Source organism: Aptenodytes patagonicus, chromosome 6, assembly GCF_965638725.1.
Source record: "Aptenodytes patagonicus chromosome 6, bAptPat1.pri.cur, whole genome shotgun sequence".
Taxonomy (NCBI): Eukaryota; Metazoa; Chordata; class Aves; order Sphenisciformes; family Spheniscidae; genus Aptenodytes; species Aptenodytes patagonicus.
This window is the reverse complement of record NC_134954.1, coordinates 28,070,526-28,097,826: the sequence shown is the minus strand read 5'-3', so window position 1 is coordinate 28,097,826 and position 27,301 is coordinate 28,070,526. Positions and strand designations below refer to the sequence as shown.

The following is a 27,301-nucleotide window of genomic DNA, read 5'->3' as shown; positions in this document are numbered from 1 at the left end:
CCCGCACCCCCCTCCCAACAGCAAAAGCCTACAGCACCTGCTATTCCCAGGCAGTCTCCCATCCAAGTACTCACCGGGCCCGATCCGCCTCCCTTCCGAGATCAGATGAGATCGGGCGTTCTCAGGCTCCTATGGCCGTGGGCACCCCCTGATCCGCCCTCAGCCCTCTCACCTAACCGCCACCACGCTCCTACCCCACGCTACAGCCCCACCGACCCACGGGGCGCGGCACTGGGCAACCACGACGCACACCCACCTCACCACAATGACCAACAGCAACAACTCCACGTACAACCCCCCCGACACACACACCAGCCCCCTGCCCCGCCAACAGCCCTCTCACCTAACTGCCACCATGCTCCCACCCCACGCTACAGCCCCACCGACCCACGGGGCGCGGCACTGGGCAACCACGACGCACACCCACCTCACCACAATGACCAACAGCAACAACTCCACGTACCACCCCCCCGACACACACACCAGCCCCCTGCCCCGCCAACAGCCCTCTCACCTAACCGCCACCACGCTCCTACCCCACGCTACAGCCCCACCGACCCACGGGGCGCGGCACTGGTCAACCACGACGCACACCCACCTCACCACAATGACCAACAGCAACAACTCCACGTACAACCCCCCCGACACACACACCAGCCCCCTGCCCCGCCAACAGCCCTCTCACCTAACTGCCACCATGCTCCCACCCCACGCTACAGCCCCACCGACCCACGGGGCGCGGCACTGGGCAACCACGACGCACACCCACCTCACCACAATGACCAACAGCAACAACTCCACGTACCACCCCCCCGACACACACACCAGCCCCCTGCCCCGCCAACAGCCCTCTCACCTAACCGCCACCACGCTCCTACCCCACGCTACAGCCCCACCGACCCACGGGGCGCGGCACTGGGCAACCACGACGCACACCCACCTCACCACAATGACCAACAGCAACAACTCCACGTACCCCCACCCCGACACACACACCAGCCCCCTGCCCCGCCAACAGCCCTCTCACCTAACTGCCACCATGCTCCCACCCCACGCTACAGCCCCACCGACCCACGGGGCGCGGCACTGGGCAACCACGACGCACACCCACCTCACCACAATGACCAACAGCAACAACTCCACGTACCACCCCCCGACACACACACCAGCCCCCTGCCCCGCCAACAGCCCTCTCACCTAACCGCCACCACGCTCCTACCCCACGCTACAGCCCCACCGACCCACGGGGCGCGGCACTGGGCAACCACAACGCACACCCACCTCACCACAATGACCAACAGCAACAACTCCACGTACCCCCACCCGACACACACACCAGCCCCCTGCCCCGCCAACAGCCCTCTCACCTAACCGCCACCACGCTCCTACCCCACGCTACAGCCCCACCGACCCACGGGGCGCGGCACTGGTCAACCACAACGCACACCCACCTCACCACAATGACCAACAGCAACAACTCCACGTACCCCCCCCCCGACACACACACCAGCCCCCTGCCCCGCCAACAGCCCTTTCACCTAACTGCCACCATGCTCCCACCCCACGCTACAGCCCCACCGACCCACGGGGCGCGGCACTGGGCAACCACGACGCACACCCACCTCACCACAATGACCAACAGCAACAACTCCACGTACCCCCCCCCCGACACACACACCAGCCCCCTGCCCCGCCAACAGCCCTTTCCCCTAACTGCCACCACGCTCCCACCCCACGCTACAGCCCCACCGACCCACGGGGCGCGGCACTGGTCAACCACAATGCACACCCACCTCACCACAATGACCAACAGCAACAACTCCACGTACCCCCCCCCGACACACACACCAGCCCCCTGCCCCGCCAACAGCCCTCTCACCTAACCGCCACCACGCTCCTACCCCACGCTACAGCCCCACCGACCCACGGGGCGCGGCACTGGGCAACCACAACGCACACCCACCTCACCACAATGACCAACAGCAACAACTCCACGTACCCCCCCCCTGACACACACACCAGCCCCCTGCCCCGCCAACAGCCCTCTCACCTAACTGCCACCATGCTCCCACCCCACGCTACAGCCCCACCGACCCACGGGGCGCGGCACTGGGCAACCACAACGCACACCCACCTCACCACAATGACCAACAGCAACAACTCCACGTACCCCCACCCCGACACACACACCAGCCCCCTGCCCCGCCAACAGCCCTTTCCCCTAACTGCCACCATGCTCCCACCCCACGCTACAGCCCCACCGACCCACGGGGCGCGGCACTGGTCAACCACGACGCACACCCACCTCACCACAATGACCAACAGCAACAACTCCACGTACCCCCCCCCGACACACACACCAGCCCCCTGCCCCGCCAACAGCCCTCTCACCTAACTGCCACCATGCTCCCACCCCACGCTACAGCCCCACTGACCCACGGGGCGCGGCACTGGGCAACCACGACGCACACCCACCTCACCACAATGACCAACAGCAACAACTCCACGTACCCCCACCCCGACACACACACCAGCCCCCTGCCCCGCCAACAGCCCTCTCACCTAACTGCCACCACGCTCCCACCCCACGCTACAGCCCCACCGACCCACGGGGCGCGGCACTGGGCAACCACGACGCACACCCACCTCACCACAATGACCAACAGCAACAACTCCACGTACCCCCACCCGACACACACACCAGCCCCCTGCCCCGCCAACAGCCCTCTCACCTAACTGCCACCACGCTCCCACCCCATGCTATAGCCCCACCGACCCATGGGGCAGGGCGCCGGGAAACCCCGGCGCACACCCGCCCCACCACCACCACCCACAGCAACACACGCACATACCCACACACACACCTGCCCCTCCGCAACACCAAAACAGTGGCCGTCCCAGCATGCCCCAGGCCCCGCAGCCAACGGCAAAAGCCTACAGCACCCGGTATTCCCAGGCGGTCTCCCATCCAAGTACTAACCGGGCCCGACCCTGCTTAGCTTCCGAGATCAGACGAGATCGGGCGTTCTCAGGGTGGTATGGCCGTAGGCACCAACCCCCTCCCCCGACAACAGCCCTCTCCTGTAGCCACGCCACCCTCTCACCCCTCGCTACAGCCCCACCGACCCACGGGGCAGGGTGCTGGGCAACCCTGGCGCACACCTGCCCCACCACCACCACCCGCAGCAACACACGCACATACCCACACACACACCTGACCCTCCGCAACACGACAACACCAAAACGGGGGCCGCCCCCGCACCCCCCTCCCAACAGCAAAAGCCTACAGCACCTGCTATTCCCAGGCAGTCTCCCATCCAAGTACTCACCGGGCCCGATCCGCCTCCCTTCCGAGATCAGATGAGATCGGGCGTTCTCAGGCTCCTATGGCCGTGGGCACCCCCTGATCCGCCCTCAGCCCTCTCACCTAACCGCCACCACGCTCCTACCCCACGCTACAGCCCCACCGACCCACGGGGCGCGGCACTGGGCAACCACGACGCACACCCACCTCACCACAATGACCAACAGCAACAACTCCACGTACCACCCCCCCGACACACACACCAGCCCCCTGCCCCGCCAACAGCCCTCTCACCTAACTGCCACCACGCTCCTACCCCACGCTACAGCCCCACCGACCCACGGGGCGCGGCACTGGGCAACCACGACGCACACCCACCTCACCACAATGACCAACAGCAACAACTCCACGTACCCCCACCCGACACACACACCAGCCCCCTGCCCCGCCAACAGCCCTCTCACCTAACCGCCACCACGCTCCTACCCCACGCTACAGCCCCACCGACCCACGGGGCGCGGCACTGGTCAACCACAACGCACACCCACCTCACCACAATGACCAACAGCAACAACTCCACGTACCACCCCCCGACACACACACCAGCCCCCTGCCCCGCCAACAGCCCTCTCACCTAACCACCACCACGCTCCTACCCCACGCTACAGCCCCACCGACCCACGGGGCGCGGCACTGGTCAACCACGACGCACACCCACCTCACCACAATGACCAACAGCAACAACTCCACGTACCCCCCCCCGACACACACACCAGCCCCCTGCCCCGCCAACAGCCCTCTCACCTAACTGCCACCACGCTCCCACCCCACGCTACAGCCCCACCGACCCACGGGGCGCGGCACTGGGCAACCACGACGCACACCCACCTCACCACAATGACCAACAGCAACAACTCCACGTACCCCCACCCCGACACACACACCAGCCCCCTGCCCCGCCAACAGCCCTCTCACCTAACTGCCACCACGCTCCCACCCCACGCTACAGCCCCACCGACCCATGGGGCAGGGCGCCGGGAAACCTCGGCGCACACCCGCCCCACCACTACCACCCACAGCAACACACGCACATACCCACACACACACCTGCCCCTCCGCAACACCAAAACAGTGGCCGTCCCAGCATGCCCCAGGCCCCGCAGCCAACGGCAAAAGCCTACAGCACCCGGTATTCCCAGGCGGTCTCCCATCCAAGTACTAACCGGGCCCGACCCTGCTTAGCTTCCGAGATCAGACGAGATCGGGCGTTCTCAGGGTGGTATGGCCGTAGGCACCAACCCCCTCCCCCGACAACAGCCCTCTCCTGTAGCCACGCCACCCTCTCACCCCTCGCTACAGCCCCACCGACCCACGGGGCAGGGTGCTGGGCAACCCTGGCGCACACCTGCCCCACCAACACCACCCGCAGCAACACACGCACATACCCACACACACACCTGACCCTCCGCAACACGACAACACCAAAACGGGGGCCGCCCCCGCACCCCCCTCCCAACAGCAAAAGCCTACAGCACCTGCTATTCCCAGGCAGTCTCCCATCCAAGTACTCACCGGGCCCGATCCGCCTCCCTTCCGAGATCAGATGAGATCGGGCGTTCTCAGGCTCCTATGGCCGTGGGCACCCCCTGATCCGCCCTCAGCCCTCTCACCTAACCGCCACCACGCTCCTACCCCACGCTACAGCCCCACCGACCCACGGGGCGCGGCACTGGGCAACCACGACGCACACCCACCTCACCACAATGACCAACAGCAACAACTCCACGTACCCCCCCCCGACACACACACCAGCCCCCTGCCCCGCCAACAGCCCTCTCACCTAACTGCCACCACGCTCCCACCCCACGCTACAGCCCCACCGACCCACGGGGCGCGGCACTGGTCAACCACGACGCACACCCACCTCACCACAATGACCAACAGCAACAACTCCACGTACCCCCACCCCGACACACACACCAGCCCCCTGCCCCGCCAACAGCCCTTTCACCTAACTGCCACCATGCTCCCACCCCACGCTACAGCCCCACCGACCCACGGGGCGCGGCACTGGGCAACCACGACGCACACCCACCTCACCACAATGACCAACAGCAACAACTCCACGTACCCCCCCCCGACACACACACCAGCCCCCTGCCCCGCCAACAGCCCTCTCACCTAACCGCCACAAGTATCCTACCCCACGCTAAGTGGTTTCCAGCAGTATTACTCTATTTTGCACCTTAGAATATACTCCAGTAATGTGTGCTGTACAGACTTGTCACAATCCCACAGATGATGTCCCTATAGTCATACTCCTAGTTCTTGTGCCGTCTCACTCTGTACCGATTACTGTTTGCAGATGACTGTTGCTTTCCTCATTTTATTTGTGAGTCATCTCATACCCCATAAATTTATTTCCAGTAGATGGCAACGTGGCTGTGCTGTTGCTGATTTCACCCTGGTTCTACTCAGGTCTCTGGCCACCATACAGTTATCAAGCGCCTCTGGACTCATGAGTCTCCAAGGTAGCCAGTGACCTTGCAGCAGCTCTGGAGGTGTGAAACAGCCGTATAACAGCTGCTGGGACAGGTTCCCCATGAGACACAGACTTGGGCATGCAGGAGCCATAAGCAGACGGCATGTCCGAGCTGTTGCTTTCCTCTCCTCCCCTCCCTGGTGAGTAAATCCCATCAGTAACCACCCTAAACCGCCCCACTCTGCATGACGGACATGACACTGTCTGAGGGCAAAGCAGTGTGGGCACAGCACATGCCATCCCTTCCACTCAGCAGCCGTGTTTTCAGGTGGTCCTGGTGTGAAACACCGGCAGTGGCCTTCTTGTACCACATGCAGTGGTGACCCTGCAAGCCATTCCGACCCTCACTGGGGTAGCCTCGAGCTGCCCAGGCAGCAGGTAGCAGGCTTGGTTGCTGCAAATGGCCTCAGCAGTCATTTTCTTAGGAGGTTTCGTGGGAATGAGCTTGCCCAAGAGGATCAACTGTAGGTCACCACATCATGGTAGGGTCAGAGAGCTGCTTACCACTTGCCTGGAGGTGTGAAACAGCCGCATAACAGCTGCTGGGACAGGTTCCCCATGACACACAGGCTCGGGCATGCAGGAGCCGTAAGCAGACGGCATGTCCGAGCTGTTGCTTTCCTCTCCTCCCCTCCCTGGTGAGTAAATCCCATCAGCAACCACCCTAAACTGCCCCACGCCAGCCCTAATCCCATCTTGGGGGATGCCATCAGCCACCTATCAGCCAGGCCAGGGATGGACGGTCCTGGTGGGGACACCCCTGTGTCCTGCAGAGCCTGGGGGATAGCAGGGGTGGCACTGGGTACTGGCCTGGGGAAGGGGAGCAGAGTGGTGGAAAGAGGCTGCCTGTCTTCCATGCTCTCTGGAGAAGGAGGGGGAGCCCAGAGCTGAGCTGAGCTTTGTCCTGGGTTAATTTTAGCCCAAGGAGATAAGAGAGGGGAGGTGCATGGCGGGGCTTAAGGGGTCCCTCTGCCCCGGCATGAGGCAGGCCTGGCCTCTGCCATTCCTGCAGGCGTGGGGTGGGCTGTGGGGTGCCTGGGGAGCTGGCGGGGCCCGGCTGCTCTCCCCGGCTGTGGGGGCTCCCGGCCAGGCTGGGGGCTCATCTCACCCCGCAGAGCGGGGTGGTGCAGGCAGCAGCTGTGGGATGCACATGGCTTGTGCTCCCCAGGGCCAGCGTAGCGCCCTGGTGTGGGGCACAGGGGGCTCCCTGGGGAGGACCCTGCCCGTGGGAGGGTGCGTGAGAGAGTGACCATGGGGTTGTACTTGAGTGGGGGGTTCCCTGCCTGGGGAGACGGGTACCTGTGGGGAGATAGCCTGTGTGGGTGTAACTGAGTGGGGGTGATTCCTGTGTGGGAGAGCGTACACGTGAGAGGGTCAGCCTGTGGGGTTGCACCCGACTGTGGGTGCACATGTGGGGGTACCCCCGGGGGGCAGCGCGGCCACCTCACGCCGCGCCCCACGCGCGGACGGCCCCCACCACCCCCACGGCCGCCGCCGCGCCTCCTTAAGCGCCCGCCCCGTCCCGGCCTCCCCCCGCCCCGTCCCGCCCCGTCCCGCCCCGCTCCTTCCAAGTGAGGGAATAAAGTTGCGGGCCGGGGCAAGCGGGCCCAGCCGGAGCGGAGTTGAGTTGAGCTGAGCTGAGCGGGGCGGGAGCGCGGCCGCTGGGCAGCGCCGGGCCATGGCCTCGGAGGAGCTGGCGCAGAAGCTGCAGCGGCGGCTGCAGCTGGAGGAGAGCGAAGAGGCGGCCAAGGACGAGGAGGCGGCGGCCAAGGGCGAGGAGGCGGCCGGGGAGGAGGCGGAGCGGAGCTGCCTGACGGCCAGCGCGGGCGCGGAGCTGAGCGCCAAGCTGTGCCGGCGGCAGGACATCAACGAGGGGGCGGCGCAGCCCCGGCGGGCCGCCGTCTTCAACCCCTACACCGAGTTCAAGGAGTTCAGCCGCCGGCAGATCAAGGACATGGAGCGCATGTTTCGCCTGTGAGTGGGGCGGGAGCGGGGGTTCGCCGGGGGGGGGCGCCGGGGGCGGGAGCGGGCTCGCCTGCCACGGCCCCGCGGACTCTGCCGTCGGGTCTGGGGCTCTGCCCTCGTTCCGCAGACCCTCCCAGCGCTTTTCCCCGGGGGGACATCTGGAGAGAGGCTGCCTGCTCTTGGCGAGATGTTTGCATTTCTCCGCGGTTTTGCGGTCGGGCTGGAAGAAGCTGCGGCGGGTTACCAGCGCCATCTGATCCCCATATTGTCCCTGTGCTTTGGCGGGGGGGTCGTAGGGTTCGCCTCAGACTCGGGACTGGAGCTCAGTCCCGCGCTTAGCTCACGGCCTGGGGTTGCCTCTGCTCTACCTGGGTTCAGGATGATGGCTGTTTGTGGTGGCACCCATGAGCTGTGGCTCTGGGGGACGCTGGGTGGGATGGGGGGCTGGGAGAGCACAGGCGCTGCTGCCCCACACCCTGGGGCACCTGGTGGGTCTGTGTCCCAAGGCTTTGCAGTGATACTGGATGTCTGCCTTCAGCAACTGCGACCCCGAACGTCCCTAGCAGCTTTGCTGACTCTGCCCAGCAGTACTGTAGCTCCATCCACGGTTCTGTTCGCCAGGCTTTGTGCTCCCTCCCATGCACCCAAATGAAGCTTGAGCATAGCTTCCTTTTGCTTCCCACTTCCTGGGGTCTGGGATGGAGAACCCCTTCCTGCAGGAAGGTTTGTATTAAAGTCAAGCTGCTGGTGGCAATGTGGAGAGCTGCTTCTGTAAGCAGAAAGGCTTGGCCCTTCTCAGGACCATGATCCAGCCTGTGTCTCTCCCCCACGAATCCCCATCCTGGCTCCTGCAGTTGGGCTGTGCCTGGGTAGCTTTGATTACCTGTGCTCAGCTTTCCCTCCAGCACTCCAAACGCCTATGCTCCTGGCGACTGACGTCCTCCCAGCCCCAAGTAGAGGGATCAGGCAGGCAGCCTCATGTGCCAGCTGGCCACAGGCAGGGCTGCTGGACTGGGAGTGAGCTACTGCCAGGCACGAGGAGGCAGGGCCACAGAGGTGCTATGTGGGCTGTCACGGCAAGGTGCAAAGACCTACTTCAGCTTACGGAGGTGACCAAGAACCTGGCTGAATGCTCCCAGCTCCTGACATTGCGGGCTGTTGCTGGCCCCAGCTGGGGCTGTTGCTGCGGGAGACCAGGCAATGGGCTTTTGTGAGTTCACCAGAGCTCTTTGTTGCATGGGCAGCGTCGCGTCGGCAGCTGGGTGCAGGAAGGGAGGTGGTCCGGGCAAGACCGCTGCTCTGCTCGCTCCTGTGCCCCTTTTGATGACGGTTAAAGGGGATCCCACTCTGCAGAGGGCTGAGATGTGGCACTGTGAGGGCAGGAGGACAAATGATGCTGGCAGCTGCAGTACCAAAAAGCTGCGGGCAAGAGCCCAGAGCGGGCAGCAGCACTGCCTCAATAGGGATAAGGAAAGGAACAGTGGTGGTTTGGGAAATAAAAAGTGGAAGAGCTGAACTGCAGCCGAATTTTTCAACAGTGAGCTCATTAAATGCCGGCCTTGTAAGTAGGGAAACCTAGGCTTTGCAGTTGAATGCTAATCAGCTGGTCAATGTAGCTGGAAAACATTGCATGCCCTGTGAGGACTACTGCAGCTGAGTGATGGCCAGCCGTGCCAAAAGGGGAAGAAGCTGGCCTGCATGCTCCCCCGTGCTCCCCGGACAAACGGACGGAAAACCCCATCCTGGTTTTCACTGTTACAGGCACCTGGCGTTTACAGTGGCAGAGGATCTGGTCTTTGCTCCATCTGCTGCCAGCAACCCGTTTCAAGTATTGGCCGATACCACGTGCTCCATGAGGAGAGGAAATGTTCCCCTTAATTCCTGCCAGTCAGAGCTTGAGTTAATGTGATTAAGGCTTTTATTCTTTGTATGGCTTATTGGCCCTGGCCACCACAACCCAGGGTCTTTCTTACTAATGGTAAAAAATAAGCCTTTGACAGACAGGGATGTATCTTCTCACTGCCACGGGATGCCAGGTTTCCAGTATAAGACTTCCCATCCAAAAGTGTTTCTTATCAGTTTAGTGGGACTTGTAAATCTGTAACTTGGACTAAACTTGAGCCTGTGGGACCCAGGCATGGTGTGGGCTGGGTCAGGGCCCTCTGGCCGGAAAGGAGTTGCTGGTGATAGCAGCTGCTCTGGCATCTGTCAGCGCTTGCCACAGTATGGCTGGTGGCTGTGACCACCCTGTGCTAGGGTGGAAGCAAAGGGCTCGTCTGAACATGGGACTTCCTGAAATCTAGTGCTCCATCCAGGTGCTGTGTGCTGCCAGCTGCGCTGGGAGCATCCTTCCAAAGCAGAAACGATGCTCCTTGCTCCTGCTGCCACAAGTTGGGCTCACTTTTCACCCACTTGTCCAAGCCTCCTCTTGGCAGCATCCCCCCATTTTGGCCCCATACCTGCACCCCACCCCTGCCTCCGGGGGAATCTGCTGCGGGTGCTGGGGCTGTGCAAGAGCATGCAGGGGCTGCTGGGTGCAGGCAGCTCTTGGGGTGGGTATATTTTTTGGCAGAGGGACCAGGAAGTCTGCAGCTCAGGCTAATTATAATGTGACCTAATTAGCTGCCTATTCTGACAATGTGTGAGGACTGTGGTAACCATGATAACCTCCCTTCCCCAAGTCTTGTGAATGAACCCTCAGGAGCCCTGGAGTCTCACAGCTCCCCTTGGTGCCATCTTGTCTGGGGAAATGGCAGAGAGGGGTGTAAAAGCCAGGCTGTGAGGCTGTGCCTGGTGGGAGTAACCTTTCTGAGGGATGTAGGGGGGAGGAAAACAGCCACTGGCTTCATCTGCGGGGTGTGAGGGAGTGGAGAAATTCCAGCCTTGCTATTGCTTTTGTATTTAGGCAATTTCATGTGTTGCCCACATGTTTTGCAAGTGCCTTGTGCCTGGCTGGTGGGAGAGGCTGTAATGTCCTCTTGTGCTCCTGGAGCCACTTGGGAGCCCCTCGCCGGGTGCCCCATACCGAGGGACATGTCTGATGTGCTGCAGCAGACTGGCTCACTCCAGGACTGCCGTGCTCCCAGTGTGACCAGCTGTCTCTGGTCTGTGACCAGCTGCCTCTGGAGTCCCAGCTATCAGGGATGTCATCTCCACAGGAACTTGGCCACCCAGCCTGGGTCCTGCAGTCTTTGGTGCCTCGGGGTCTTGCCCAGCATCTCAGAGGAGATCTTGCTGGAGGAGACTTTCATCTCACCCTCATGTCCCTCCAAGAGCAGGAGAGCTCCTGTTGCCTGGGCTGGGGAGGACGGAGCTGCACATGGCTGAGGAGCCTGTTCCTGTCCCCACCCTGGTATGGAGGAATGTCGTGGTTTAACCTCAGTTGGCAACTGAGCACCACACAGCCGCTCCCTCACTCCCCCTGCCCCTGGTGGGATGGGGGAGAGAATCGGAAGAGTAAAAGTGAGGAAACTTGTGGGTTGAGATAAAAACAGTTTATTATGATTTTATTTCAATTATTAATAATATACAAAGCAAGTGATGCACAATGCAATTGCTCACCACCCACTGACCGATGCCCAGTCAGTCCCTGAGCAGCGGGGCCTGCCCCCCCCCCCCCCCAGCTTTCCCCCAGTGTATATACTGAGCATGATGTCACATGGTATGGAATATCTCTTTGGTCAGTTTGGGTCACCTGTCCTGGCTGTGCCCCCTCCCAGCTCCTTGTGCACCTCCAGCCTTCCCAGTTGGTAGAGCATGGGAAGCTGAGAAGTCCTTGACTAGTGTAAGCACTACCTAGCAACAACTAAAACATCGGTGTGTTATCAACATTATTCTCATCCTAAATCCAAACCACAGCACTATGCCAGCTACTAGGAAGGAAATTAACTCTATCCCAGCCGAAACCAGGACAAGGAATTGTTTCCAAAGCTCTTGGCGACAGAATAGACTATTTCAGTTGGAAGGGACCTACAATGATCATCTAGTCCAACTGCATGACCACTTAAGGGCTGACCCAAAAGTTAAAGCATGTTAAGGGCATTGTCCAAATGCCTCTTAAACACTGGCAGGCTTGGGGCATCGACCATCTCTCTAGGAAGCCTGTTCCAGTGTCTGACCACCCTCTTGGTAAAGAAATGCTTCCTCATGTCAGGTCCGATCTTCCCCTGAGGCAGCTTTGAACCATTCCCACACATCTTATCACTGGATACCAGGGAGAAGAGATCAGCACCTCCCTCTCCATGTAAGTTGAAACGCAATGGTCAGAGGGAGTAAAGTACTACTTAGAAAGGATTTTGAAATATTTAAGAAGAGAATATTACTACTTCAGCACCATTACTCCGACTGCTTTGTTTCAAAGCCTGTATTAGGCCATTGCAGCATGCAGGAACTACAGATCAAAGTACAGGTGCCCATAGCATGTGGAGCAAGCTCAGGTACAGCAATGTGTACAGGGAGGGCAGGTTTTCTTTCCAGCCTTTCTCAAGAAGCGTGAATATTTAGAAGCTGCTCTTTGATCCTTCAGGATTTGGGATTTCTCATTCAACTATCCTTTTCTTTTTCCTTGGAGTTTTTTCAGGCAGCTGGGAGGTGACTGCAGAGCCAGTACAGATGACACAGTCCTCGGCATCTCCTTTCTCCTCCCTTCCTGATCCCTCTTTCTTCCACGGTGTAACCCCCTAGCTATGCTGTGTAACACCAGTACAATGATTGTTTTCAGGCAGTAATTGTGCATAACACGCTTCTTGCTCTTAAGCAAGTCTGTTCAGCAAGAATTCCCTCCTTCCCCCCCCTCCAATTTCTGCTCCTGCTTTCCTCCCCCAGCACTTCGGCAGCCAGGCACACACTGCAGCCTGGGTGGAAGCAAGCCAGCGTGGGAATCTGGGTGCATCCTTGTTGCAGCAGATTTTGGCAGCTGCTGCCTGTGTCTCATCTGCTGCCAGGAACGCTGCTATGGCGGCACTGCGAAGCCTTATCGTGCAGGCCGTGGTGCTCGTAGCTGCCTGCAGTATCCCAGCTGTTGCGAGTGGGGACCCACCATGGCTGTGCACTGACTTGCTGCTGGAGTTGCCTGCCTGTGATGTGAGACGTCTTTGCCCATTGATGCAAGAGCCCCTCTGTCCGTAATGCCCGTCTGTCACCAGGGTGAGGCTTGGCTTGCGGCCTGGGGAGCTTTGAGACTGAAGGAAGCAAAGTTCTGGTGTCACGGCAGGACAGCGGGTGACAGCGGGGCTGGGAGGGCTGGCAAGGCACCAGAGTGCTGCGTACTCTTGCTGTGCCAATCCTGGAGTACAGGATGGGATGGCTCCCCAGGATGCTGGGATGCATTTAGGGACCAAACTTGCCCTGGTGCCCTCCTCCAGCTCTGCCTGTGCTGCCTGTGAGGGCTGACCAGTGTCCATCACTGGGACAGGGCTGCTCTGCGGGCAGTGAAACAGGTGTGAGTGGTATCAGGGGCTGGCTGGAGCCCTGGGACCTGAAAGGGAGCTCCCAAAAAGAAGACTGGGGTTTTGGGAGCTCCCAAAAGGCGGACAGTGAGGTTTTTTGGTAGGGCTGAGGTGTGCTGGGAGCATCGGCCAACCAACAAGGTGTAGCCCGTGCCATGCCCCATTGCACTGAGTGCCTGTGCCTGCGGGGGGGCAGTGGGGAATGAATTGTGCTGTCTCTCATGCCCTATAAATATGCCTCTCCCTAAATAGTCTGGCTGCATGGCTCCATGGCAGCTGAGTGGCTGTGCCCAGGTCCTAAAATACTCAGGCTGTTTTAGGAGGCGAGGGGGGCAGGGAGGGAATGCAGCAGTTTGCAGGGTGCTGCTGCTGTTCTGTGGGGCTGGCACTGAGCATCTGGGGGCTTCAGCATCCCTCTGTCTGTCCCCAACTGCAAGGGACTGGTAACCTGATTTCAGGGTGCGTCTCGGTGCCAGCTGTACCCTGGCCCAGCGTGCTTAACACCCATTGTGTGGCTGGTACAGCGTGCTGCTCTGCCACTGTGGCCCACTGCTGGCAAGACCCCATTTCTCACAATTCTGGCTTTGTGCTGCCTCTCTGCAGGGATGATGAGCCCTGAAGCTGTGCCCCACGCTTAACCCTTTCGGGGCAGCGCATTTGCCCCTGGGCAGTGCCAGGACAGGCACTGAGGGCCGGTATTTGCCTGCGGGTAGCATCTGTAGCAGAAGGGTGAGATGAGCATGGCAGGCATGGGCTGGGCTTGTACCCTCCTTTTGCCTTCATCTCCGTTACCCAATGCTTCTGAGAGGGGCTGGGCAGTGTCCTGACCCCGGATGGCAGCCCATGGTGGGGACCTTGTTGTCATCCTGCTTCTGCACCTGGCCAAAGGGCAGTGTGAGCTTGCTGGGGCCAAAAAAAAAAAACCCCAACCCCAATTCCAAGTGCTTTGCTGCTTTATCTGATCAAAGGTACTGCCTCTCCAACCGCCTTACTCCGGAGGAATGGCTCCACACCCTTTCTCCCAAACTTAAAGGAAAAGCAAATTGACAATTAAATGTTGCACTTATTACGCTTCTGTGAGGTCTTGAAAGTGTGTCTTGGAGCTGGGCTGGGCAACGCTGTGAATGTGTGCCTTAACTAACTGACGCCTTCCTTGCTGTGATGAACCCACTGCCTTTCTTCCCTGTGAAGTCTCAGGTCTGTGACCTGGTTTCTGCTCTGACAGAGGTTTTTTTTTCTAGTTTTCCAGAAAGCTGTTTGGCCTAGTGGGCTTGCAGGTTTCCTGGGTGCAGAGCATGCAGGCAGATTGGTAGTAGGGGCTACATGCCAGCCCAGTGGTGACATCCCTGTCATTTGGCGGTCTCTTGGACCTGGGACCCTTGGAAACAAAGAGGCACAGAGAGTATAAAAGATGGTTGTGGAGGTGGTGGGACTCTGGAAAGCCGTGGAGGCCACCCCAGTGTGGGGGGAAAAGCACCCTGTGCCTGTGCTCATGAAGGCAGGGGAAGAACTCTTGGCTGCAGCCCTGCCTTGCGCTGCCTATGCCTGCGAGCAGCTCGGGGCCAGTGGCTTTGTTCGTGCCTTCCTCTGCCACAGCTTCCTCTGCGGCTGTGAGTTTTCTCAGCTGGAAAGGGCTTTCTTCCAGGGTAACCACAACTGTGCAGGTCTTGGTCTGGGATGGCTACAGCCCTCATTTCTTTGGAAGAGAACTAACAGTCAATGAAAGATGATGGGTGGGAGGATTTGACTGGCTCCTGCCAACGGGAAAGCTTCAGCACCATGCCTAGGGTTTCCTTTCTGAATGGTTGAAAGGATTTAGCTCTGTTGGGGTTGAGATGGTGGCAAGGGGGCAGTGGCAGGCTGTGGACCGGGGCTGAGCCCAGACTGGCAGACCCTGCCCTGTCCTCCCATGCAAGCCCCCAGCTCTGTGCTAGACCCCGATGGCAGGACCAGGATGAGGGAGGGCTGTTGATGGGCTGTCTGATAGCAGAGTGCCCATCCCTCCAGCCTTTGGACTTTGAAACCCAGTGGTGGCCCTGGTGGGTGTGAAGTGCTGGTTGCTGGGTGGGCCAGATGCTTTACTTGCACCTGCAGTGGATGTCAGGGGAGGAATTAGTGCACAGTCCCAGGCTGAGCACGGCAGGTCACTGCCTCCCCATCCCTAAAGCACTCTGCCCCCTGCACAGGTGCTCTCTCCTCCTGCAGAGAGTCCTTGCCGTCCTTTGTGCTCCATTGGGAGTGTGGTCCCACTCCAGTCTTGCTCCTAGAGGTGGGCACTGGTTTCTTCTGCCAGCCTGGCCCTGTGGTGCAGCCCCCGGCACCAGCTAGGATTGCTGTGCTCCCCCAGGACTGCCTTTCTGTTCTGCCCGGGGACACTGAATAAGCAGCTGCCCTGAAGCATGGTGCTTGTGTAGTACAAAATCATTTTGGAGAGGAAAGATCTTAACAGCTAGAGGGGGTGTGTTTTGCTTGCAAAGAAAGGTAGCCACTTTCTGCTGGGAGGTTCTAGTGGTCTCTGCTCCCTGTTTCTCCTCTAAATGAGCAGGAGACCTGGCAGCAGCTGGCTCCAGCATGCCTTTGCCTCACCGTGCTGGTGTATGGTGTAAGCTGTGCCTAAGTAATCTTTGTGCTGGGCATGGAAGTGGGCGAGATGGAAATTCCACAGAGATAAGCTGAGTTCCTCCACGCTCCTTCTGTGTGGGTGGTTTGGTCTGAGCTCCCCTAAGCACTTCTCTCTCTGAGACAGCTCTGAAAGCTGCCTGCTACTTCCCCGAGCTTAATATATCTCAGCACTGGCTGTGTTTTGCAGCTTCCCCTCTCCCCCAAGCTTTGAACCACCCCGTGACTGTATCCATTTGCATGGTTCCTCTTCTGGGAAGATGGATATGGGGGATGATGAGGGCTGACCCCCTCCCCTTTGCACCCTGCAGGTATGACTCGGGACGGGATGGGTACATCGACCTGATGGAGCTGAAGCTGATGATGGAAAAGCTGGGAGCCCCACAGACCCACTTGGGGCTGAAGAACATGATCAAGGAGGTGGACGAAGACTTCGACGGGAAGCTCAGCTTCCGCGAGGTGAGGGTGGCTGTAGAAGCAGACAGGGATGTGGCTGTGGGGCGGAGGGAGGAGGCAGCCAGGTCCTGTACTCTGTCTGTAGGTAGCACTGTCCCCTCCATGTTTCTCGAGCTGTGGGGTGCAGTGGAGAAGCAGGTGAGCTTCCCCATGCCATGGGGAGCTCAAGGTGTGGACCACTGTCAGCATCCATCTCCACGTGGCAGTAATGGTACCTGATGTCAAAGCTCTCCAACCTCTCTGCCTGCTTTAGGAGTGCATTAAGTCCTAGTGCAGCTGCCCGGGCGTGCTGACAGCTCCCTGCTGTAGCTGGAGGTGGTATGTCCCTTCAGTCACAAGGTCTCACTGCTGGGCTCCTGCAGTACAGTGGCTCAGGCCTCATTTCAGGTACAGGGGAAGGGCTCTCCTTGGAGCAGCTGGTCTCACGGGGCACAGGAGGCTTCCTCTTCCAGTTTATATTCAGTCCCTCTCAGCATCGCACAGTGACTAGCCACAGCAAGCTTCACAAGGGGTGGTCACCTCCCTGCAGTGAGGAATAAATGTGGTGATGCAGCAGTTCAGTACTGCATGCTGTCTCAACAGGGACACACAGCGAACAGGTCTGTCTGTCACCTCTGTGCTGAGACCGGTGGGAGCAGTGTGGGCAGGCCTGGATCTGCTGCCAGGCAGAGGAAGAGAGGGAATTTGAGCAGTGACCTGCATGCACTCAAGGGTACCCAACTCATCTCAGCAGGAAGGGGGAGCCCACATATAAAAACCTCCTGTTGCATCATGTCCTCCTCCCAGGCTTTGATTGCTGTCTCAGTAGGAAGTGTATGTCACACTGTGGCTTTCTGAATTAACCGACAGCCCCTTAGGCAGCAGGAGGGCTAGTGCTGCTTGTGTCCTGCAGCGATTGTGAGGGCTGTGCTGCTGTCCTGCTTTCTCCCGCCCCAGGGGACAGCTGCAATGGGCCCCAAGCAGCTGGGCTCCCTTGTTTCTGCAGGGGCTGTGCTCTCACCATGCCTCTTGCAGGATGGGGCTTAGTTGTGGAGATTAGGTGCAGAGTTCTCCACAGCTCAGGACATCAAGTTCTTCATCTTGGAAGTGCTAGGACCTTTGGCAGTGCCTGGGAGGGAGGATGAGCAGTCAGGGCCCATGTCTGGTTGGGGTGTGAGGGGTGACTGGCAGCTCACAGAGCTGCTGCACCATCTCTCTGTGCTGGCATGTCACACCATCTCCCCCTGCTTCTGTTCCCCAAGGGTTTTGTTGCATTGCTTTTGCTGCAAGAGGGCAGTAGTAGAAGACAGAGGCTAAAGACCATTGGGTTACAGGGCCTGGCCCATAGAAAGGGGGAAAGACAAGCAAATCTGGGAAGTGAGAGCCTGTCAGTTCACACTAGCAAAGCTCTAAGCTGGCAGCTCCTCTGGGCAGGGAAGGAGACATGCCTGGTCAGAGGTTAACCGGGGGTAGCAAAGAATCCAGCAGAGCAGGAAGAGCATCATGCCCTTGGCCCCGTGTCAGACTGTGATTGCCAAATCACTGCATGGGCTGGAGGAGCCTCTGTCTCTCTGCGTGCCCCCTGGGCCACCCTTCACCCTGGTTGAAGAGCTGGGGGCAGCCTCTGGGCTTGCTGCAGGGGTTCTCTCCTGTGAAAGAGAAGGGCCTTTATCCCCAAGGCTCTCTCTGGAAGATGCCATGGTGTCCTGGCACCAGTGGTATGGCACAAGTGGCAGAGCAGCTCCTCTTCTGCCGCCACCTGTTTGGAGCACAGCTCCCTGCACAGCCGCCTGTCAGCCAGCACAGGCTGCCCATGCTGCCAGTCCTTGGCAGGCGGCATGTGGCAGCTGGTGCTGTTGTAGCTTCTCGCCAGACGCAAAATGATGGTCAAGCAAATGCAAGCTTGAGTGGCACATGGGTTGGAATGAAGGAGTGGTACTGGCAGAGCTCTGGGGACAAGTTACACAGCAGCTTTGGCATGTACCGAAAGCTTCCCATGGTAGAGAGGAGCAGGATGCTTCTTGCCTTGTTGCAGATGTGCTGTGTCCAGCTGCTATGTTCGGGCAGAGGACTGGCAGGGAGGCAGGTTTCCCAGTGGGTGAGGAGGCCTGAACCAGCCTATAGCCCTGCCCCACTATGCTTCCCGTTGGTGGTGACAAGCAAGCATGTAGTGGGTGACGAAGCTGACTTGGGGCACTCTGACAACACAGGGAGAAACCCTGGTTTAAATGAGTGTCCGAATTCAGCAGAGTGTAACTTGAGCACTGGAGGGCTCCTGTCTGCCTCTCCAGAGAATATCGAGTCCTGACATAACTGCCTGAAGAAGTGCTTCTCGTGGCCTGGCCAGAGAATTGGTAAGGACCTCTTTCACTTGCTTTCACCTTTTGTTGCTGCTTTGAGTAGTGTCATGTCCTCCTTTCCCATGTAAGCTGTCGTCTGGAAAGCAGGCTTGTATGGCTCTCACTTGCTGCTGCTGAACTGCTGGCCCCGTTAGGAAAGTTGCCTTCTACCATTGACCTTTGAGCATCCATCAATACATCAACAATTAACTGCACAAGACTCCCTCCATGACTCAAGTGAAGAAGTTTAGGCTTAAAAAGATTAGGTACGTTGGGGGGGAAAAAACCACCTCTGACCATCTAGTTCTGTCATTACCACAGGAAACCAGAGTTAATTGCTATAATAGTAATGTCTAATTGTAGCTGCTATCTAGAACTCACAAAAATCCACCCACTGCCCCCCCACGTTCACACCAGCTTAAATGCTGACCCATGTCATGTGTTTGCTAGCAGGCTTGATGCAAACCACAGCCTTCGGTGGCACTGCTTTTCTGGCAAGCTGCTGCAAGGCAAAGTAGTTGCCAGTCAGTCCCATACCTTCCCTCGCATCCCTGAGGCCAGCATGGTGCCCGGTGGGGCTGTGTAACTGCAGCATTGCTCTGAGACCTGGCACTGTGGGGTAGGTCTTGGATCATGAAGGATGTGAGAACAGATACATCTCTTATGAGGTTAGTGGGGTGGAAAGTGTGTGTTGTGTCCTCCTTGAGAGCAGGGTTTTTAAAAATACCAACATTACTCACTTTTGCTTCTCTATTGACATTTCCCTGAGGCTTAGCTGCATGTGATGTGTCCTGGGCCTAGCAAGGGTGTGAGATGGGCTGGGAATGGGAACTCATCAGGAAACTGAATGCAGATTCCTGGTGTTCTCTAGTTAGCGAGGACCGATGCCTCGAGGGCAAATAACTGGCGAGGTGGGCTGCAGGTGGTGTGCTTACATGAGGAAGGGTTGCTTCTGTGGAAACCAGCATGATGCCCCATGGTCTGCTTTGCTGGGTCCTTGGGGCTGATGTTATGCTGTGTCCGCCCCAACCGGTGGCTCAGCCCTTGGTTTCCTTGAGCTCAGCTTCCTGGCTGTGGCAGCCCATATTCCACGGGAGGATTGCTGCCCCATCCCCTAGTTTCAGGATGATTCATGCACACTTGTACTCATGACTGGGTGTTTCCAGTCCCTCCCTGGGCAACAGCTGTACCAGACCTCAGGATTGTGCTGCCTCCTCCGGCCGTTTCCGATGCCAGGAAGTGGGACTTGCAGGGTGGAGCAGAAACTGTGGGGAGGAACCATGACTAACACCAGCCTGGCTGCCAGCCCTCCGTGTCCCCATGCCTGGTGGTGGAGGAGAGGAACTAGCCCGAGCCTAGCGGATCTGAGCAGAGGGAGAGGATATTTTGGGGAGGATTTGGTTTCTTTCTGAGCAGGATGTTCTGCCCATTCAGCAGAGCATCATTAAATTTCTTACATGTGTTTGGAGGGGGAAAAGTTCCCTCCCGAAGCACAGCCTGCTTTCTGGCTGCTCTGTGCTGAGCACATACGGGTTATGAGGCCATTGCATGAAGCAATGCCTGGTGACACTGCCTCTGTGAGAGGGCAGCCAGCACTGCTGTCATCTCCACACCCTTCCCCATGGGAGGCCTTCCCAAGCTCTTGCATCTCCACCAGCTTCTGCGAGCAACTTGAAGCAGGCGAGCGCATTAGGGGCTGGCTCAGCGTGGATCCTGGGACTCTGCTGCCCTCCTTCGGGACAGCTCGGGCTCTCTGTAGGAAGACGCAAAGTCCCAAGCCTGGCAATCTGAGGAGCACAGCACTAGATATCCATTTGCACAGGAACATCAAATTTCAGGGCAACCCTACGTGGTATTTGCAGCCCTCTGCCCTGGACTGAAGTGGTGCAGTGGCGCAGTTTTGTTGCTTGTGCTCCTTTTGTACCCGAGTGACTTGTCCCCGTCTGTTCTTTCTGCACTGTGCCAAGCATTGAGACACCTCCTGGGGTAGCCAAGAATAGCAGGGAGTTATAGGACCTCTCAAATTACACTTAGAGCATCCACATCTTAACCTGGAGTTTGGTTAGCAGGTTGAAGGTGGTGCAGAGGTCTTTATTTTTAAGCAGGCAGGTCTTGTTCCTTCAGTAAAAAAAGTGTGCTTTCCTGGAGTGTAATACGGCTCTCTTCTTTGTTTGTTTCCTTTTGCAATTCACTTGCCAATATGCACTCTGCTGTACTGACTCTGGATTTGTTAAATGTCTATGGTCCAGGGCAGGACAAAGGTTTTAAAACCAGTTGCTCTGTGGACACTCGTTCAAGCCGCTCTGACTATCACAAGGGCATGCCTCTGACCTGACCTCTGACAGGTCTTAGAGAAGCTCTCCTGTACGTTATTTAATGGGCATGACAGGATTACGTAGGCTTTGCTCACCTTAGTGAAACCAGCTGGGGTTCCCTGGAACAGGCTGAGGCATAGCTCCAAGGGTTGATTTGAATCACTTTTCCCATGCCCTAGAGAAGGGACTAGTTGAAGTAACTATGTTCTGTTCTCCTGGTGCATTAGGGAAGTGATCGTGCCCCTGTACTCGGCACTGGTGAGGCCGCACCTCGAATACTGTGTTCAGTTTTGGGCCCCTCACTACAAGAAGGACGTTGAGGTGCTGGAGTGTGTCCAGAGAAGGGCAACGAGGCTGGTGAGGGGTCTGGAGAACAAGTCTTACGAAGAGCGGCTGAGGGAACTGGGACTGTTTAGCCTGGAGAAAAGGAGGCTCAGGGGAGACCTCATTGCTCTCTACAACTACCTGAAAGGAGGTTGTAGTGAGGTGGGTGTCGGTCTCTTCTCCCAAGTAACTAGTGGTAGGACGAGAGGAAATGGCCTCAAGTTGCACCAGGGGAGGTTTAGATTGGACATGAGGAAATATTTCTTTACTGAAAGAGTGGTTAAACATTGGAACAGGCTGCCCAGGGAAGTGGTTGAGTCCCCATCCCTGGAGGTATTTAAAAGACGAGTAGATGAGGCACTTAGGGACATGGTTTAGTGGGTGGTGGTGTTGGGTCGACGGTTGGACTCGATGATCTTAGAGGTCTTTTCCAACCTCAATGATTCTATGATTCTATGACCTTGATTTTGTTTTCCCCTCCCATACCGTGTGGACCATAGGGCTTGGGAAGGACAGAAGGCAGGGTTCATAGCAGCCAGGCAGTCCCCAGATCCCTTTCAAGTGCACACACTTGGGCTGCTGTTCTTAACAGGAGTGCACTGGTGCCTTGGTCCAGGGAGCCTGGGGTTCAGGTGTGAGCCAGGGATGTCTTTGCCCTGCTTTCATTGTCATGGGATGTGATCTGAGCCCCCAGAACACTGCAGAAGCTGGTGGGGGGCTTGTGAATATACCACTAGGGTGTGGGGATATAAAGAGGTGTATCTAAGCCCACCATACAATTGTACTAGGCAGGTGGAGAGGTAGCCTCCTTCCTCTGGCCATGTAGCAGCCCAGGCTCGGTAGGAGCTGTGCTTCACCAGGGCTCTGCTCCCTAGAAAACCCTCTTCCTATGAGATTTTTACCTCTTAGTCCAACAGGTCTGTGTACCAGAGCCAGGGCACTGGAGCACAAGTTGCATGGTGCCACTTCATTTATATAGACCTGGTTTCCTTTGCTCAGAAATGTAAATTCCAGCCCCCTCCAGGTAAATGTCAGTGCTGTTTGCATTTTAAGTTGTTTGAGCCTCAGTGAAGAACTTGAATTTTTCCTCTCTGTCTTGCTAGTTCCTGCTGATTTTCCATAAAGCTGCAGCTGGGGAACTCGAGGAGGACAGCGGCCTGTTGACTCTTGCAAAGCTCTCAGAGATAGATGTGTCCATTGAGGGAGTCAAAGGAGCCAAGAACTTCTTTGAAGCTAAGGTATGGTGTGGCACAGAGGAACATGAAAAAGCTCTGCACGCAGGCCTTAATTGCCACTGAGACACTGACCCTGCTTGCTTTTCAATAGAAGATACTGCCAGATTTCTCCCTAGCTAAAATGATGTGTATTTCATGGCCCTCCCCTAAGCTCAGCCATAGCTTTTCCCTTCAAACTTTATGTTGGACTGTAGCTACAGCCTTCCTCTGCAGATCAGTCAATACTATAACAGCTTAATTCATCATCTCTGCTGTGGGTCTTACCCTGGTAGAGCTGACTGGCTGACCTGTGTCCCTGTGGCTGGGAGCTCTTACGGGACTAGCTGGCTGACCGCTTTTAAAGACAAGCATCCTGAAACTAATGGGACTGAGTTTCCCATTTTGTAAAACCTCCCTCAACCTGAACACTGAGTTCAGCGGTGAATGGAGTATTTTGGAGTATAGGATTTCAGACATCTCTTTCTTGAGCAGCTCTCTGTATAACCTTTGGAATCAAAATTGTTCTGCAGGGTCCTGGGGTTGGCAGAAAGAGCTTTGCACCATTCCAAGCTGACAAAGCACCCTTTTTGAAAGCTCTCTTCAAGAGAAAATAATCCTGCTTGTTTATATAAGACATTTTTTCCCAAGAGCATAACACAGCTATTGCACAGCAGATGTACTGAGATGAAAGGTGGAAAAATAGCCAGCAAATAAACAATGTCTCTTTGATCTGCAGATTATCCATGGTGTAGTATGATGTTCTCAGATTTGGCTGTGGTTCAGAACTGTTTTCTGCAGTAGTTTCTCCAACTGTATACTCACAACTTATGCTATGCTTCCTGCTTACAGAAAGAATGTATGGGACACAGTACTGATGCCATTGTTTTGGTCGCTTGTTAGTGACTTACTAGTAAATGACCTTTCTTTTATTGATGCTAAAGTCAAGTGAGCTAACAGGTATTGGGTGTAAATACCCAAGCACTGCAGTGTAATTAATACTTGACCCATCCTGACAGAGCTTCCCAGCAAGTGCTGGGAGGTGCAGCAAACAGTTCTGTGTTGCTCATGTGGGAGCAGTTCAGGCTCTGGCTCTCCCTCTGATGCAAGGCTTGACGCTCATTTATTTTCTCTGTTGTAAAGGTTCAAGCCCTCTCTTCAGCCAGTAAGTTTGAAGCAGAGATAAAAGCTGAGAAGGATGAGCGAAAGCGGGAAGAGGAGGAAAGGAAACACCGCCGAGCGGCTTTCAGGGAGTTAAAATCTGCATTTACCCAGTAACCGACCAGCTGATATGCAGTCTGAGACTGCACATGACTTGGTACGTTTCCCAGATCAGGGCTTAACCTGGAGAGAACTGCCTGGATCCTGCCTAAAACTCGTTACTGCTTTGCTAGCCTTCCTCTCCTGAAGATCCTCTTGAGTTTCTAAGGGCACAACTCTTGCAGTTACTATGCATTCATAACGATGTGAATCATAAGAGCTGTGTACGTGCTGTTTGCTCTGAACTGTCAGGAGCACATCACCCTGAAGCAGAAACAGCAGGTAGCAAATCACGGTGAGCACTGACAAGTGTCATGTTTGCCGACTTCATTCTTTCCTAGACATCCTTTTTCTCTTAACTCCTTATTAATTCATTCCTTGTTTACAGGCAAGTAGTGAGGTCTTGTGTAAATCGGTGTACAAAGTACAGCTTGACTTCCTGTACGTTTGTACTGCTGTTGGGTGTTGTCACGCATCCTTGACTATCCCTTTTCTTTGTCCTCAAAGCTCCGTGCCACAGGCACTGTGAAAACACTGTGAAGAGAGAAAGATAGTTACTAGGGACATGGATCAAATTAATTATCATTTCCTATAGCATTTTCTGCCGCCCCAGCATGTTGGAGAGTCTTCCAGTTTTTCTTCTCTGAAGTGCCATAGTAATAAACCTTTCAATAAGAGGTGAGATTTCCCAAGACTTCGAAGGAAGGAAGCTGGCTCTCTCTTAAACGAGGAATAGAAAACTGAGTTGCCTGACCACGTATCTTCTTTCACATTCCATCACGTTTAGTGTACTGTATGGCTTCACTGTATTTTCCAGCCTTAGGCAGCTGTATGTTTTTAAGCGATATTGCCAGCTGGACAATGCAATCAGATGGCACACTGGGGGTTTCTATTTGGAAATTTGCTCATATCCTGAATCATAAAGGTGACATTGTTTGATTTCATTCGAGCCATGACAGATAACACCAGCCCCGCATACTGACCAATCCCTGCTCAAGAAGGGAAGAGCAGCGAGGTGAACACGCTTAGCTGAACTGAATTCGGAGGGCTTGCACTATATTATTAGCCATTTTCTTTCGCAAACACAGGAAACTTGCCCACAAATGTTAAAATGCCCACTGCTTGTCTGGATATATACTCTGTAACTCATGGCAGGGGAGCTGTGTTCCCTCAGAGACCTCTCTTGAAACACAGATTTGCTCAAATTCTGCCTCTGCTGTTTCCCCAGTTCGTGCATTTTATTTTTTCTTCTTTCCAGAATGAAACTCACCAGTCATCTTTTCACTTGTCTGTTTTGCTTCTTAAACTGTGAGCACTAAACTGTGAGCGTGGAATAATAAATAGAAAAACCTCTACTCTTTAATGTCAGGTGAAATAATTGCTAAACAATTAAACTGTGTATATATATCTTCACAGATTATATTTTATAAATCACGCTTTTTTAGCTAAATATTTATAATTAAATGGTTTTATACTTTACAACAAAGCAGATAATTTCATCTTCAATTATTTCTCCTGTTGCTGAAATGTACAAATAAAGCATTGTTATCTCTGGTCTTGTCTGTCGTTTATTTTAGGTCCCTGAATATACTGTTTTGTTCACAAATCACAGTAGCAATCCCCACTCCTGAAGGTGCCCGTGTTTGATCCCTAAAGCTCGGCATCCTGACTTGGATGAGTGAGGGAAGTGTTCAGCCCCTTCTTGGTAGCACTTCCCCTTCTGTACAGCGGTTCTGGTGTAAAAAGCCCTACTGTTTGCAATTCCTCAGAAAGGGACATGGCTGTGTAAATATTTTAGCAGTGGACAGTATTTCAATGTTGACATCAGAACGTTGTCAGCCTTCCCTTATCTTAAAATACCCTCTGCATCTCAGCCCTGGTAGTGCCCCAGCTGGGAGCTGGGCAGGTTGCTGCAGCTAGATTTCCCTTTGCAGTTCCTCTTTCTGCCTTTATAGAAGGGAGAAAAAAAAAATGTGGACATCTGAAAACGTGTACAAATGTCTTGTTCCTACTGTTGCTGATCTGCTAAGCTTTGCTGGCATAGCCGGTTGGGGGGGGGGGGCTCAGGAGGAGGCCTAATTATGCATTCTTGCAGGTGCAATCCAGTGATGAAACAGAAAATATAAATATTTTATCTGGTGCAGCTCTGCTCTGCGCGTTGTCGGCAGTCCATGCATTCGCCATGTGTCTGTGAGCCCTCAGGTCTCGGAGGTCAGGTAAAATAAGGGTGAAGGTTCCTTAGTCTCTGTTTCCACCGGAAAATCGCAACACTGCAGCTCTTGGTTTTCTTTTTTTTTTTTTCCCCCCAGTGTAGCAAGCACTGCTGAGTCGTGCTGCTTTGCACGTGCAGCTGGGTGAGGAGCCTGGGGCAGCAGGAAGAGAGGGTGGAAAAAGGGCTGCCAGTGGTTTTATTTTAATAGATCTGAGTCAACTCCAGTTGACAGGTTTCAATAAGGAAGTGAGCAGCGTGTCTGAAGGAATTTTGTTCAATTCAAATAGATGCTGTTAGTTGGAGCCTTTATTCAGCACAGTGAACAGTAAGTGCTTTTGGATTTTGAAGTTGCAGCAATGTGAGTTTTGAAATTAGCTTTGCAAAAATTGACATTGGGATATTAATTGCTTTCTAAATTGTTCTGTTTTGCTGGCAACTGTTGGATTGAATAACAATGTCATTATTATGGTTATGCAGAAGTACTAAAAAGAAAAAACTAGTCGGTTGCTCACCTGCCTGAATTGCCTGTTGTTTTTATTATTTTTAGGGATGTGAGAAATGAGGACATGGAAAACAGAGGCTGCTGAGATATTGACTCTTCTCAGACAAAATCCCTGGTATTTTGACAAACAGGAGAGCCACTTTTCCAAATAACGAAAAGTGGGGGTGGCGAGGGGAGGCGTGACAGACTCTGCCACATCTTCTGGGCTGCTTTTGACAATTATTTGCTGTTTCAAAGCTGTGTTCTGTGATTGTAGCTCCTCTGCTGTACCAAGGGAGGCAGGCTCTTGCTTCCAAGCTAGGACAGGTGAAAGCAAAGGGTCAGTAAGGAAGGTTTTTAGTTCATTAGGGATGCCACTTCCCTGCACTTGGATTTTTAATAGTGAGGATGAATTGGCATGATAATCCAGGGCTCTGAAGTACATCATGCCCTCGGTACCCTAGTAAATGTCAGACTAGCTGCTGGGGTGATTTCACACCTAGATAACATCAGCTGAAGTCCTGTAATTGAACCATGTAGGAATTTAACCACACAGTTACAGTCTTGAATTTTCATGACAGTCTGCCTGTTCTGCTTGAAAATGAGTGTTGTGGAGCATTTAAGATGCATCCGCTATTACAAAAAAAACCGCATGTGAGTTTCCTTGAGGTATTTTACAAAAATGACAAGTTCTGCAGATGAGGCATGTTTCAGATACTGTCGTCTTGAATTTTTTTTGTCTCAATAATACAATGTTTGTGCTAACTGGGATAAAAAAATTTCCACAAGTGCTAAAATTCTGCCATCTCAGATAAAGCTTGTCTTAGAGCATGTGAAAATACTTTTG

General features: G+C 55.4%; 1 protein-coding gene, 2 non-coding genes and 3 pseudogenes across 3 annotated transcripts; 1 reads left to right on the top strand and 5 right to left on the bottom strand.

The window, feature by feature from the left end:
- Positions 1 to 25: 25 nt before the first annotated feature.
- Positions 26 to 143, bottom strand: LOC143162706 (5S ribosomal RNA; annotated as a pseudogene).
- Positions 144 to 2,931: 2,788 nt separating this feature from the next.
- LOC143162703 (5S ribosomal RNA) lies at positions 2,932 to 3,050 on the bottom strand. Its single transcript, XR_012995787.1, has one exon. It is a non-coding gene; the product is annotated as a 5S ribosomal RNA (ribosomal RNA).
- A 230-nt stretch (positions 3,051 to 3,280) lies between these two features.
- LOC143162705 (5S ribosomal RNA) lies at positions 3,281 to 3,398 on the bottom strand (annotated as a pseudogene).
- Positions 3,399 to 4,478: 1,080 nt separating this feature from the next.
- Positions 4,479 to 4,597, bottom strand: LOC143162691 (5S ribosomal RNA). The gene has a single exon (XR_012995779.1). It is a non-coding gene; the product is annotated as a 5S ribosomal RNA (ribosomal RNA).
- Positions 4,598 to 4,827: 230 nt separating this feature from the next.
- LOC143162704 (5S ribosomal RNA) lies at positions 4,828 to 4,945 on the bottom strand (annotated as a pseudogene).
- Positions 4,946 to 7,432: 2,487 nt separating this feature from the next.
- Positions 7,433 to 25,315, top strand: EFHD1 (EF-hand domain family member D1). The gene is made up of 4 exons (XM_076341716.1): positions 7,433 to 7,820; positions 16,189 to 16,336; positions 22,394 to 22,528; positions 23,645 to 25,315. The coding sequence occupies exons 1-4, from the start codon at positions 7,525 to 7,527 to the stop codon at positions 23,777 to 23,779; spliced, it is 714 nt and encodes a 237-aa protein (XP_076197831.1). The 5' UTR covers positions 7,433 to 7,524; the 3' UTR covers positions 23,780 to 25,315.
- Positions 25,316 to 27,301: the final 1,986 nt, after the last annotated feature.

Bases quoted from the DNA above. Each gene is read 5' to 3' on its own strand.
- EFHD1 (XM_076341716.1), top strand. From the start codon at position 7,525: ATGGCCTCGGAGGAGCTGGCGCAGAAGCTGCAGCGGCGGCTGCAGCTG. The intron at 16,337-22,393 runs GTGAGGGTGGCT...CTGTCTTGCTAG, and splicing joins GGAAGCTCAGCTTCCGCGAG to TTCCTGCTGATTTTCCATAA. The intron at 22,529-23,644 runs GTATGGTGTGGC...TCTGTTGTAAAG, and splicing joins AGAACTTCTTTGAAGCTAAG to GTTCAAGCCCTCTCTTCAGC.